A 14,307-nucleotide genomic window follows, 5' to 3' on the forward strand; every position below is an offset into this window, starting at 1 on the left:
CTTCATGTTTTATTGGATATGAGGCCACATGCCTACTCTTAAACCAGCCATGGGCAAAAGGAATGAGATTACTATAATTGGTTTAGTCTAATCCAGATATGCCTCTAATGGGGTTAAGGTCACATTCCCTGAGAGGTAGATTCCTGAGCAAAAATCAGAACTCTGTTAACAAGAAAGTAAAGAGTAATAGATATTGGTTATGCCACAGGGGTCTGTGTCAGAGCTCTTTACATTTCTGTCTTTGCCATAGTACCTCCTTATCTGAGCAAGATACATTCTAAGACCCCAGGGGACACCTGAGACCCCAGATTGTACCAAACCCTATATATACTTCCACCCACTCCCTTACATACATACCTATAATCAAGTTTAACTTATAAATTAAGCACAGTATGAGTAACAACAATAACTAATAATAGAATAGTTATAACAATATACTACAATAAAAATTACATAAATATCTCTTTCTCAAAACATCTTATTGTACTATACTCACCTTTCTTCTTGTGATGGTGCGAGATGACATGCGGGACAAAGGGATGGAGTTGGGATTGTGTGAGATTTCATCACATTACTTAGAACAGAATTTAAATTTAAAGGGAATTTAAATGCAATTTAAAACTTACGAATGGTTTACTTCTGGAATTTTCCATTTAATATTTTCAGACTGTGGTTGATCTCGGGTAACTGAAATCATTGAAAAGGGGGACTTCTGTGTTGGTAGAGATAGTAGCAACAGAAGTAATAGTAGTAGCTGCTGCTAACATTTATTGAGTACTTAGTATCTATCAGACCTATTATTTTACCCATATTCACCCCATACTGACAGTTCTCCTCAGTAGTGACTTGGCTTGGTAAGACATTTTTAATTTCAATTTTTTCAACATAATCTAGAAACACTTTGATAATTTAAAGTTTAGGTATAATCTGTCTATTACAGCCTTGTTTCTGCAACATAAATTAACTCATAAATGATTGAATTATTTTGTTCCATATTTTGTGCCACTAAGCAATACACCAGCTGAAGTCAAATTACATTGATATAGTTAGACAGAGGAAGTTTGTGCTGGACATGATGACCGTTCATCCCACATTCTTCTTTTGGCTCAGTTGGCCACATGCTCTGTGGTTCAAGTCCTTATTGTTGTTTCTGCCTGTTCTTTGTACATTGGCCTCTTGTCCTTACAAGCTAGCAAGCTCAACCCTTCCTTATTAACTTTTTCACCTTTTTAATAAGATAAAATCCTATATTTACTCCAGCATTTCTTTGTTAAGAATCTGCCATGTATTTTTAAAATTGTGCTAGTATTTTCTTAGAATTCTTATTGTTGATGGTTTGTCTTTAGTCTGCCCTCTAATGCTATTTTCCCTTTAGGCTTGATATTTTTAGTTTGCAATTTTGCAGAAAGAGATTTTTCAAAAATGTGTGTATCCTATTAGAGCAGAAACTTATAATTTTAAAAATTGTTAAACTTTCTATTCTATAGACTACATATAGGACAGAGAATTTAATAATAAACCAGAAGGGTGATTGATCAGAGTTAAGATTAAATAATGCAAGCAAGACTTCAGTATTTTCCAGCTAACATAGAATGGGTGTTTCTATAGAATTATAGGGCTTTTATGTTTGTGTCCTGTAAGTTAACATTTGTACTTTTTCCTAAAGGTATAATGCCTTAAATGTTCTTTTATTCTGTAGTGCCTGGATATCTGTTATGAGCTACTCTAATTTAAGGGAGTCAACAGAGTCTACTTGTCTTTTATCAGATCAGCCTGCCTTAGTGCATGTTTTACACAATTTAATACTATGCACATTATATTTGGTGGCTCCGTGAATAAGATCTGAGAGAAAACTTTCCAATTAGTTAAAATCAATTTGACAGCTGAGAAATGGAAAACAATGCATAAATATTTTGGGCTCCGTCATTTGTGATCCAAGATCTTTTCTTGAGATTTAAAGAGAGGTAATATAAAGGATGAGTTCAGGTGATTGTGGAAGCATTTTCAAATTCGTGTCCAGGATGAGGTGATGTCGGGCAGTCAAGCAGTGGGACTGCCAGGGCTCTTTATTTAGTGCCCTGAGTCTTTGAGGCTTGCCCAGTGCTTTCTCATTTAGGCCCTCCTGTATTTGATCCATCCTATTTGCATTCCTTTTAAGATCTTGCAACCATTCCACATAACGTACAGTTTCCAATACAGTACAGCAGTCTTGATCTTCTCCTTTCTGTGATTGACCAGCTGGTTTTATAGATTACTGCTTAGTTTTCATATTTTTACACATAATAATAATTATTACTAGTTCTAACTCTCTGATTAGAGTTGAGTTAGCTTGTGCTTACTTCAGCAGCACATATACTGGAGTTGAGTTAACTTCATTAAAATCACAACTGAAAAGTAGAATAAATTAGAAAATCACAGGGAAAAGAAAATAATATAAAGCTAGGGTTAGTACCTTAAATGTGTACCAAAAGATCTTTCCACTTCCTCAAAGTGGTTCACAAATTTTGCTCTGAGTTTCCTAGTGACCCAAGTTAAGATGCAAACACTATCAGTTCTAGAATTCATAATATCTAGTAGCTATGACAAAAGGAGCTATATCCATAAGGTAACACTTTACTATTTTGAAGATTTGATACTCCTCCTATGTGGATCCCTGCACTGTGGTAAATCACATTGAATCACACAAAGTTAACAGTACTCTGTTTGCCTAGATTACAGGAGAAATTATAACCTAGAAGGAATGTAGACCAAACAAAAGTGGCAAGCACAAAAAGATAGCCACACGTTCTCCCTAATTTTAGTCTCACCACAGACATTTGAAAGGTACATGAATGGTAGGAAGGGAAGAGTGAGTGTTCCCATTAGTTCTTGTTCCACTTACCCCAATTTCAAAGAAAGAGATCCACGGAGATAGAACAGGCAACTTATAAAGAAAAATATATCCATGCTAAAATAGATCAGAAAAGGGTATCCAGCTGCAAAATTGGCCTGACAACTCTCAACAGCAACATAACCAATCTAGAGCCAAAGTATTCACACACGAGTCTGAGGCTGATTATCTACAACAGGATCTATTAGATGGGCATCAGCACTGGTCATGCTCAAAAGCCTTCAAAAGAATCTAAACAAGGACTCTTTTTTTGACATGCACAGGATGGTTTGTCTCCAGGACAGACTAGAAGGTAAAGACAATAGCTATGGCAGAAACAAATGAATATGCTTTTCATTATAAAACTACTGAGAAACTAGGAACATTTATTAAAGACACATAGGAGAATTGGATGAAATTTGGTCTTACCATTAAATCATAAATTACAATAGAACTAGAGACCCGATGCACGAAGATTCGTGCAAGAATGGGCCTTCCTTCCCCTGGCTACCAGTACCGCCTTCCTGCTCCGGCCTGGAGCCGCCTTTCCACTTTCCCACGCTGCCCAGAGGCCTGGAGTGGCTGGGGTGGTGCGGAAGGCCTGTGTTGTCTCCATGGCATCCCACCCCAACCCCGGCCACTCAGCGCCTGTGTATGCAAAGTAGCCCACCATCTTTGTTGGGTTAATTTGCATACTCACTCCTGATTGGCTGGTGGGCATCGTGAGGTACAGTCAATTAGCATGTTACTCTTTTATTAGGTAGATATTTGAGATCATAAGCTAATCTCATAGGTATGGCCATGGGGAACTTGGGTTTGTAGAGCAGAATTTTATGGATGCACTGATGCTAAGAATTCATTAGTTAAGGACATAGTTCCCCTCTTTGGGCATAGAGATAAATGATTGATAAGGTCCTGACAGTTTCTATAAATGTGTAAAGGTAGGAACTAACTAACAGAAATAAAGCCTCCAGATCTGTACATTATTTGCTGAAAGGTGTTGGCTCAAAATTTTATTATTATCTGTATGGAATCTCCTTTTTACTGGCATACAAAATTTTGACTATTAATCAGGCATTTCTGCCATCCTGAGCAATTTTTCATTCTAATGACTTAAAACTATCATGCAAAATGTTCTAACCGGGTAACCATTGGTGGATATAGTATAACTATTTTCAATAGAATTTATATTTGATAACTTGATTTTTTTTGTAAGAAGGAAAAATATGGCTATGTTAAGTTTATAAGCCAAATTTTATATCAAAGCCTAAAGAAGAACTATTACTATGAAAAGGACTTTTCTACATTTTTAACAAGAATTTCCTGGTTTCTTAGGTATTTCCCAAAACCAAGAAAATCCTTGTGTTTGTCCTGTTTGTTATTATTTGTCATTATGCATCTGCTGATAATGTGATTAGGATAGAACTTATGGTGAAAACTCAAGTTTCACTTTGGCTGAGATAGAAAGTTATTTTATTCATGCATCTTAAACATTTCACTGCCCTCCTTTATTTTATGCATCAAAACTATAAAAAATTATAGAATCAAAGTGAGTTTTCCAGGTCATCTGTGGTCTGTTCTAGAATTTAAGCATAGATTGTATGGTACCTGGGTTTCTTCTCAGTCAAGCTCTGCTAAAAGGTATGTTATTCTGCAATTGTTTTCTTCTTCAGTCCATTGCTTAAGGTCATTAAGTGGTATGATTGCCTTGGTTGTGGTACACAGAAAAAGCATAGCCTTTATTTAGAGGTAGGATTGTAGTGAAAAAGAATGGACTTTGTATTTCCATTGACTTAAGCTGAAACCCTGACTGTAATACTTGTTGCTGTTTGACCTTGGCATGACACCTAACCTCAGGAAACTTTGGGGAACTCCTGTATGGATGGAGTGTGATTATATCAAGCTTGCAGGGCTGTTTGAGAATTAAAAGAAGGAACACTTGCAAGCTATCTAGTGCTACTCCTAATACTTAATGTGTACTCAATACAGAGTACATCATTAAGTATTATTTACATTTATGTTCTATAGATGAAAAAGTACTTACATGCATTAAACCCTTAAATCACTTTTATAAAGAGGAAGGACACGTCTTTTTAAAAGAACAGGCTAGTACCATGGAAGGGATAATTTCTGAGTACTGTGCTAGAGCTCCCCTAACAGAAAGAGCCCCTGGGAGGTGGGTGTTGCAAGGGAAGCTTCTCTGAAAGAGTTTGGTCACTTTGGACACTGACTGTCTAACCTTACCCCGCATCCGAATCAGAGAGCTGAGAGCATCCTGAAACTACCAACCTTCCCCCCAGGGCAGAGGTGTGGTGCCAAAGTACAGAGCGGATCCATTAACTAACAGTTTGTAACTGTGTCCCACGTTATAATCAGAAAACAAATTAGTATCAGCCACTTTATCCTCATAAATATTGTATACAATATACTATTATATGTGTAAAAATATAACAGGACCAGTGTCATTACTCTTCTTTAAGTATAAATTTTATGGGGTGCATCAAATTTTGAAAATAACCTAGGTTTAAGTACAAAAGAGAGCTTGCTTGTTTATTTTGTTCTTAAAAGAGATGTTTAAAAATTACCAAGTAAAAGTTTGTTTCTTAACATATTTATAGGCTTAGGGGAAAGGGTTATGTTATGGATAGATGGCATTTTAATTAAATTTGGACTCTGCAAGGTACATGAGAACTAACTTTAATTTTGAAAATTTGCATAGAAGATTATCGCATCAAATATGTCAGCTAGATTCAAGTTTGGACCATGCGGGTTTTATCAGGCTTTTGTTTTTCTTTAAAAGTAAATGAAAAGTGAAACTAAAAAAATATATCAGAAATTACATGGGGGACAAGAGATAAGAAGGTTGGATCAAAACTGGGGGTTGCAATGATTCACTATTTGCATTGAACACAAAATTTAACATTGGAAATGCCCTTCTGTACTACTTTAATGAGCTAATCAGGCAGTGCCTGGAAGCTAGGAAATCTGGAATTTTGTTGGCAACTTGTAAGAGAGGGTGTGGAAGCAAGGTCTTTTTAACCCACGTGGCATTTTTTTTCTGTGTAATTTAGAAAAAGATGCCTGTCGGGGTGAATGAACACTATGTCCCTTCTTCATAGACCTATGTCAGGTGCATGGCTTGCTCAACAGAGCAAGGGTTGGAATCCAAACTCCACTCATGCTTCCCCAACTAATGGGGCATTACTGGCTAAGACTATGTTGCTATCCTGGAGAGGAAGAAGAGAATTAAATTTGAGAAGTGTAGAAGGTTGTTCTAGTATAATAGTGGAGAAGTAAAACTGCATTTGATGTGAAAGCAAGAAAGGAAAAAAGAGACAGGAGGTGAGAAAGACATGAAGAATGTAGAAGAACAAAATGCCAATATTGCTTATTTTGCAATTTTCCCTGAGTCATAGGAATCCTGGTATCTTCCCCCTGCCCATCTCCTTTAGGAAGAGGAGAGGGGGAAGGAAAGGGGAAAAAGAGTTTTCATTCTCAGCCTGCTTCTCACTCTTTATTACCCATAAGACACAGTACAGGATTTTCAGCATTTTCCTCATTTGCAAAATATTTTGGGTTGCATTTCTCTTAAAGGTATGGGCTTTTGGGGTATGTTTTGCAAATGAAAGTAAAGAAGGCACACATGGATTTATGGACTTGCAAGGTCACCCTATTCTTCAGGACAAAACCATGATTAGAACCCCCATAGTAGAAATACCCTTGGAAGGTTTGTCAGCAGAAGCTAAGATTTCTTTCTATAGCAACTTTTATGCCCCCAATGAATTATTCTTTTTTAGATTTATCTACCAATAAAAAAGGATTAAGTCTAAAGGAGATGCTTTTCAACTATCAATAAAATTGGAAACATAAGATAGTCTCTAGAATGTGCTAACTTAACATAGATCTCTGAGAAATGGTGTTAAAAGTGATAATATTTTAAAAATTTCTTTGAAAATACTAAGATCAAAAGTTGCTGAGACCTGCAGCTTTGCTCTCTGGATTTATGGGGGCCCTGCTGGTCGCTTTTTAAAAGGAGAGGATGCTTGATTAGTGTGAACATAGGAGGCTGAAAACCTGTCAGGCTTTACAGAAAGAATTTGTTGCTTGTGCTCATTGTTCTCTGTTAGGATTTCTGCATAGTGTCAGCACTTATAATCCCTAAGTAATTTAAAAAGCATTACTCCTTAAAATCTCTACTCTTTTTAAACAAAAACCAAAAAAATATATTTTATGTAATTTTTTCTTAAGAAATTAACTCTTCTTTGATCACTTTCTTTGGAACCAGCATCTACAATTCCTACTGAGCTTATTTCTCATCAACACAAATTCATAGCATTCAGTGAAGGAGACATTGAAATCGGGAGAACAGAACACTAGCTGGATATATTCTAGAACCAGAAAGCATGAGATCAAGTCCCTAAGTCTACTACAATTCCCTAGACCCTCCCATCCTCCATGCGCGGCTGTGAACATCAGGGCCTTTGCATTTACTGTTTCCCGGGAGCACTCTTTTCCCAGATGTGTACAGAATCACTCCCTTAGTTTCTTTTAAATCTGCTCCAGTGCCACCTTATCCGAGAGAATTTCTCTGACTGTACTATTTAAAACTTCCCTCCGCCTCACTATCAATCTCCTTAACCTGCTTTGTTTCTCTTCTTTCTCACTCCATTACAATGACCTCCATGAAAGCAGGGACCTAATCTGTTTTGTTTATTGCCTCATATCCAGAGCCTAGATCATATGTGACACATAGTAAGCATTGTATATACATTTGCTGAACAAAACAAAGGCCAGTTCTTGGTGCTTGTTTTAAGGGGGCTGATGATGAGTTATGATGTGCCCTTAGGAAATCCATTAAGGTCTAGATACCTTTTAGCTAGGGGTTAGATTTGCTCAGTACGGATCCAGAAGAAAAGAGCAAGACAGATTTTGGCTGAATGTAAGGAAGAACCTGATAATAATTGTAGTTGTCTTAAAAGTACTTGATATTTCTGTAGATGCTTATTCAGATTGTGTGACCACTTTGGGGATAATTATAGAGGACATTTAAGCACAGTGTACAAATTAGATTATATTCTAACATCAATTCTTAAAAGTGTATGATTTGGTATTAACTTAAAAGTTAATAATCAAGTTTGGTTCTTCTGCAAAGTGCTGCCAGACAGATTGTATCTGTTATGTTAACACCTAAAGCAGGGGTTGGCAAAATCTATTTCCTAGGCCAAATTTGGCCCCTCACCTCTTTTTGTAAATAAAACTTCATTGGAACACAGTCATGGCCATTTACATATATGTTTATGGCTTCTTTCACATTATAATGGCACAGTTGAATAGTTACAACCAATACTGTATGGAACACAAAAACTAAAATATTTACTACTAGAAGCCCGATGCACGAAGATTCGTGCTAGAATGGACTTTCCTTTCCCTGGCTGCCGGCACCGCCTTTCCACTCTGGCCCAGCCCCTTTCTGCTCAGGTCCCGGAGCTGCCTCATTCCGCTGGGAGTCGCCTCTTTCTGCTCTAGCCCCGCCTTCCCACGCTGCCTAGAGTCCCTGAGAGACTGGGGGTGGGGCAGAATGCCTGCATCATTGCCATGGCGACGATGCAAGCATCCTGCTTGCCCCCATCACTTGGCGCCTGTGTATTTTCATTATGCAAATTAACCATGATCTTTGTTGGGTTAATTTGCATATCACTCCTGATTGGCTGGTGGTGTCAATTTACATGTTTGTCTATTATTAGGTAAGATATTTCCCTTTGCAGAGAAAGTTTGCCAACCTCTAATACCCTTAACCAATTAACTATGGAAATATATCTGTATTCAGCCTACCAGTTTCCTCCTCTTCCTTCATCATTATTGATTATTGTATGTATCAATAAAGATACAACCATAATAATATAGATCACTCAGAATATTTAAATAGAGGGAATTTAATGCACATAATTGGTTTCTTGGCAATTGAAGAGGCTTGCAAGCCCATAGGTCAGGGTCAGCAGGAAGATGCCACCACTCCTACCAGGGAGACTCAGAAGGAGGTAGTTTTATCTGAGTCCAGAGGCTGGAAGCATAGCATGGGTGGAGGTGCGGGGCTTTTGTTTCCTGAAGTTAGAGCCGCAGAAAGATTCTGCATCTGCCTACGATGCCTCCTGAGGTAGAGAGGAAACGAGAGAAATACCCTGGCTTCTCCCACGCGTGCCTTTCATTGCCTGCACCTAACCAGAAGTCAGCTGGCACGGAAGCCTGGAATATGGAGCTTGCAGAGTTTGTTCCCTTGAAATATAGAGCAGAGCAGGGAAGATGAGGGATGGGATATGGATGCCTGACCCAAAACCAGCACTGCTGCCAATAGTTATTCAGAGCTACCACGTGCCAAGTTCAGAGCTAAACGTTTTACATGAACCTTCAAGTAGGAGGTAAATACTAGTTTATAGATGAGGGTTGGGAAATGAAGTACATTGCTCAAGGCCATGAATTAAACAAATGACAACGTTAGAATTGAATCCAGGATAGTCTCACTCCAAAATTCTTATTTTATAAGAATTGGCCCCCTTATTCTATAAATGAGGGGGAAAAAAAGTAGCTTGGAGAAGATAAGAAACTTACAGCTGGAAATGACAAGACTAGGTCCATAGCCCAAGTTACTCCTGTTAGGTATCTGTGTATCTTAACAGCTAAAGCCTCACACTGTTATTGTAGCATTTAGACAGTGTCCAGAGGAGGCGCCACTCAGGTGAAGGAGGTGTCCTTGCACCCTGAAGCTATTACTAAGCAAACCTTTCTATACCCAGTACTCGGTTGTAAAATGGGATTATGAATTACAACTACCTCGTAAGAGTGTAGACAAAGATTCAATGGGTAATACATCTCGAGACCTCTGAACAGGGTGCCCCAGGGTAGGTGCTCACTAAATGCAACGTCGCTGTTGTCATTGTTAATATTTTCATTATGCTGACACTTGGAGTGGTTGTTCTAGGAAAAGAGTGGATCAGAAATTTTACAAAATATTATCCAAGTGCTTCACGAAACAGCCATATCCTCCTATTGGACCTTTTCTCTTCTAGTTAGGAGTGACATCGCGAGATAATGAGGAATAGGGTTTTTGTTCTTAAGTGAATGGCCAGCATGATACCTTAGTTTGTTAATTTGAGGCTTTTTCATGTGCCAGTGCTTTTCTGTGAAATGTCATCTGCTCTTGTGCTTCCATACAGTTTGTTTCATCTAGGATGGCCTTTTTCCAACTAATTCCCAACATACGACCTTTCCCTTCCTGTCCCCATGGCTTTCCGTGGCTTTATTCTTAATAGTCCCCCCAACCCCTACCCCGAAAGTCCTTTTGCTTAACCAGCTCAATTCCTACCATATCTTATAATGTTACAGAGATTAAGTTTTCATAATACTTTTGTTATAATTATAATACACTCAAGGTTTGCTTCCAGAGGGAAAGTTTCCCTATGATTAGTCACATGACACATTGACCGTTTGCCTTCATACAGCACCTATAGGCAACCTGCATCGTGCCGTCCTGTAAGTACTGCCTGCAACAGTGCTGTGGTTTGTCTGTTTGCATCTTGTTTCTCCAACTAGGTTGAAAGCCGTGAGAACTTTTAGGTAGTCGGTGCTTTACAAATACTTAAGTTTTATGTGAAAACTTGTACCTATAGTTAAAATTATTTGTATTTTAAAAAATGGGTAATATTTGCTTAAAAACTAGTCTTGCTGCATGGCAAGGCCACTGTCAACTCCCAGTCCTTGTGTGAGGTTCCCTGAGAATGGCTGGAAAAGGAAAGCAGGAGCACCCTATGAAACAAGACACCAGAAGCATGTGTTTCCAGTGGGATGCACTGTGTAGCCTACGGTTCATACTTGGTTTGCATTTTCTTTAAAAAGACAGGTACAAATGGTAATTTGGCAGGCAGGAACATTACGCTTGGCATTGCACTGTCATACTTTAATGTGCAGAAAAATATTTTAAAATGCTGGGCCCATAACAGAATGTAGACCTGCTCTCACTATTTCCAGAACCTGAGGCTTTGGACTTGATATGCTAGTAATTTGAGCCACAGTACACAGGAAGTAATGGTGACCATGCAAATATGTGCACATTGTGGTCTATTATTTTTGCACATGCTTCAAGGGACTGCCCTCAGAAAACTGTGTCAAGTACAGTAAATGTAGAGATCCCAGGGAAGGTGGTAAAAAGCCTGAAAATGATATCGGAGAGTATCTGTAACATACTCATTATTTATTCACAATTAATTTTATCTAATGACTTGCTCCATTCTTCCACATTTAAAGTGAGTGTTTCTCGATCAGTGTTTCAAAAGCAGTAGCTTCATGTTTTAGGTGCGACAGCTGCAGAACTCTAAAAGGTACATCAAATTAGGTCATATTGTTCAAACACTGTGAGATGTTATACTTCTAATTCTTTATGAACTTAAGTATTGAATTTAGAATGGCCCTGTGGTATTCGGCATCTGGACCTAACTAGATTGGCAAGATTTTCCTCTGTAAAAAATCCAGGTAGAAGAGGCATTCCAAATTTTGAAGACAAATAATTCTCTCTTCACCTTCCCAACATCCTTCTCTGTCCCCCACTCAACACATGTACATGTTTTGAACCAAATTAGTATTTTATTTTCTGTGATGTTAAAGTTGAAATGTAAATCCTAATAAATCCACATTCCTTGAATTGGAAGGTGTTTAAACTTGAGGCCTAGCGTTTTGCCCAGTTCATCCCATGTCTTAAAATATGGTTTTTGTCAGAGCTAGACAGTAAACAGCTATAGTAGTCGGGATCCAAACCACAATTAATAGTGCTGAATGTCATGTTAAAAACCTGCCTCTTGATTCCTTAAAATAAAGAGCTGGGAGTAGCTGTGGCAACTGGACCTCAAACACTGCTACCAAAAAAGATTTTGTGTTTTGGTTTCTTCTCCTGGTTTTTATTTGTGCTTATAAGGAGATACCTGATGGATCGATTGCAAAGTGGACTATGACATGCATCTGAGAGTAAAGTTATATGGAAACTGTCTAACACTTCACTTTGTTTAAATGACTTCATTTATTTCTTCTGTGACTAAGATTACAATTCAGACACTTCAGTCTGAATACTGGTTGTAAAAGAGTAGAGCATATTCCAGAGAGTAAGGCAGTGAGCTAATGTGTCGGAGTTCAGGCAATTTTAATTTTAGGGACACTGTCCCTTGGTTTTGGAATTTTTCAACAATCGTACCATTTATGATTTTATTTTATTTTAGCCATGTCCTTTGGGGGCCCGAGATTTTCGAGAGAAACAGTGTGCAGACTTTGACAATATGCCTTTCCGTGGAAAGTATTATAACTGGAAACCCTATACTGGAGGTAATGTATAACCTGGCAGAGCATTCATCATGCTTGAGAGCTTTGCAAACATGAAAGAATATATAAATAATACAAAGACACACACATTTCTACACATACTAGTAAAAATTAGTGTTTGTAAATCAAAGCAGGAAAATACTTATAATACTATAAAGGTCTCATGTTTTAGTTTCCCTGTAATGCACTTTATGTTAGTACAAATGATCAGAAATCATTTTTTAACACCTAATTCTATTTACAAAGGACCTATATAAAACTAAATAATACTTTTGAGTTCTTGACTTCCTTAAGGTATGTGGACATTACATTATAATTATTTATAATCGTAGAGTATTTAGAGCTATCACCCTGAAAACAAATTATAACAATATAAATCAACTCAAAGAGGAGGAAAATGTGTTCTTTCTTGAGAAAAGGATAAGGATCTTTCCATAGACTTTTAAAATTCTTTTTTAGTGTTGAGAAACATTTTTGCTCTTTAATTTGGGCATGTATCAAACACCAGTTGTTCAGTAAGCACAAAAAGTTTGCTTACACTCCCAAAATACAAACTAAATTTTGTTAAAATTTTCTCTTGGAAAGATTGAATGCACATTCAAAATTTTTGCTTGTTTTAACATTTTGGAAAAAATTTCAACATAGAACAATATTGAAATAATTTTACAGTGATGTTTTTTATCCACCACCAAGATTTTACCAGTAACATTTCATTATATATTTTTCATTACATGTCTAGTTATCTTTGTCCATTCATCAATCCATGCTATTTTTGGATGCATTTCAAAGTAAATTATAGTTATTAATATACTTTCCTGTAAGTAATTAAGCATGCATACATCAACCCCAGTTCAGTACTGTTTACTTTTTTCTTTTGAGGTTAGATTATGTACAATGAAATGCACAAATCTTAACTGTACTTTCCCTGAGTTTTAACAAATGCATACACCTGTAAAACTCTGTTGAGGTATAGAACATTACCATTACCTCCATAGTCCTTCCCAATCCCTAGCTGCCTCTACCTGTTTGTTCTAAGAGGTAACTACTGTTATGATTTTTTTTCTTACCATAGATTAGTTTTGCCTATTCCAGAACTTGATATAAATGAAATTATGTCATATTTACTCTTTTGTGCAAGGCTTCTTTAAGCCCAATATTTTTGAAATCTATCTGCATTATTGCATGTACAAGTAATTTGTTCCTTTTTATTGCTAAGCAGTATTATAATAAGTTTGCTTTTCCATTCTGTTACTGATGGATACCTGGGGTGTTTCTAGTTTACAGTTGTTATGAATCAGCTGCTGTGATTATTTGCATACTCATCTTTTTATGGGCATATGTTTTTATTTCTCTTGGGTAAATACTTAGGAGTAGAATTGCTGAGTAATAGGGTAGGTGTGAGTTTAATTTTAAAAGAAACTCCCAGATATTTTTCCAAGGTTATTGTACCATATCACAACTCCCACCAACAATGTAAGTTCTGTTTGTTCCATCTCCTTGCCAACATTTGGTGTTTTCAGTCTTCTTCTTATGGGTGTATAATGATGTTTTTACTGTAGCTTTAGTTTGCATTTCTTTTTAAAAAAATATTTTTATTGATTTTAGAGAGGAAGGGAGAGAGAGAGAGAGATAGAAACATCAATGATAAGAGAGAATTATTGATCGGCTGCCTCCTGCACACCCTCTACTAGGGATTGAGCCCACAACCTGGGCATGTGTCCTTGGCTGGTATCGAACCTGGAACCCTTCAGTCCACAGGCCGATGCTCTATCCACTGAACCAAACCGGCTAGGGCTTTAATTTGTATTTCTGATTATTGATTATGTTGAGCACATTTTCATTGACCATTTATGTATCTTCTTTTGTTAAGGGTTCACATTCTTTGCCTATTTTCAAATTGGTATTTTATCTTTTCACTAGAGGCTCGATGCACGAAATTCGTGCAAGGAGCTCGGCCCTTGCAGCCCCGGCTTCATCCGGAAGGACATCCGGAAGGTCATTCGGCTGTCCAGTCTAATTAGCATATTATGCTTTTATTATTATAGATTCTCTAGTGGTAGCCACTTATCAGATAAGTT

General features: G+C 37.3%; 1 protein-coding gene across 3 annotated transcripts in view; it reads left to right on the forward strand.

Moving 5' to 3' along the window:
• Window positions 1-14,307, forward strand: part of ADAMTS6 (ADAM metallopeptidase with thrombospondin type 1 motif 6) — a 213,140-nt gene that overhangs the window by 131,700 nt on the left and 67,133 nt on the right. For all 3 annotated transcript variants that reach the window (XM_079784695.1, XM_079784697.1, XM_079784696.1), the window contains one exon: window positions 12,130-12,232. In XM_079784695.1, coding sequence (XP_079640821.1) covers window positions 12,130-12,232 — 103 coding nt within the window. The remainder of the gene's footprint in view (window positions 1-12,129; window positions 12,233-14,307) is intronic.

Source organism: Cnephaeus nilssonii, assembly GCF_951640355.1.
Source record: "Cnephaeus nilssonii genome assembly, chromosome: 2".
Taxonomy (NCBI): Eukaryota; Metazoa; Chordata; class Mammalia; order Chiroptera; family Vespertilionidae; genus Cnephaeus; species Cnephaeus nilssonii.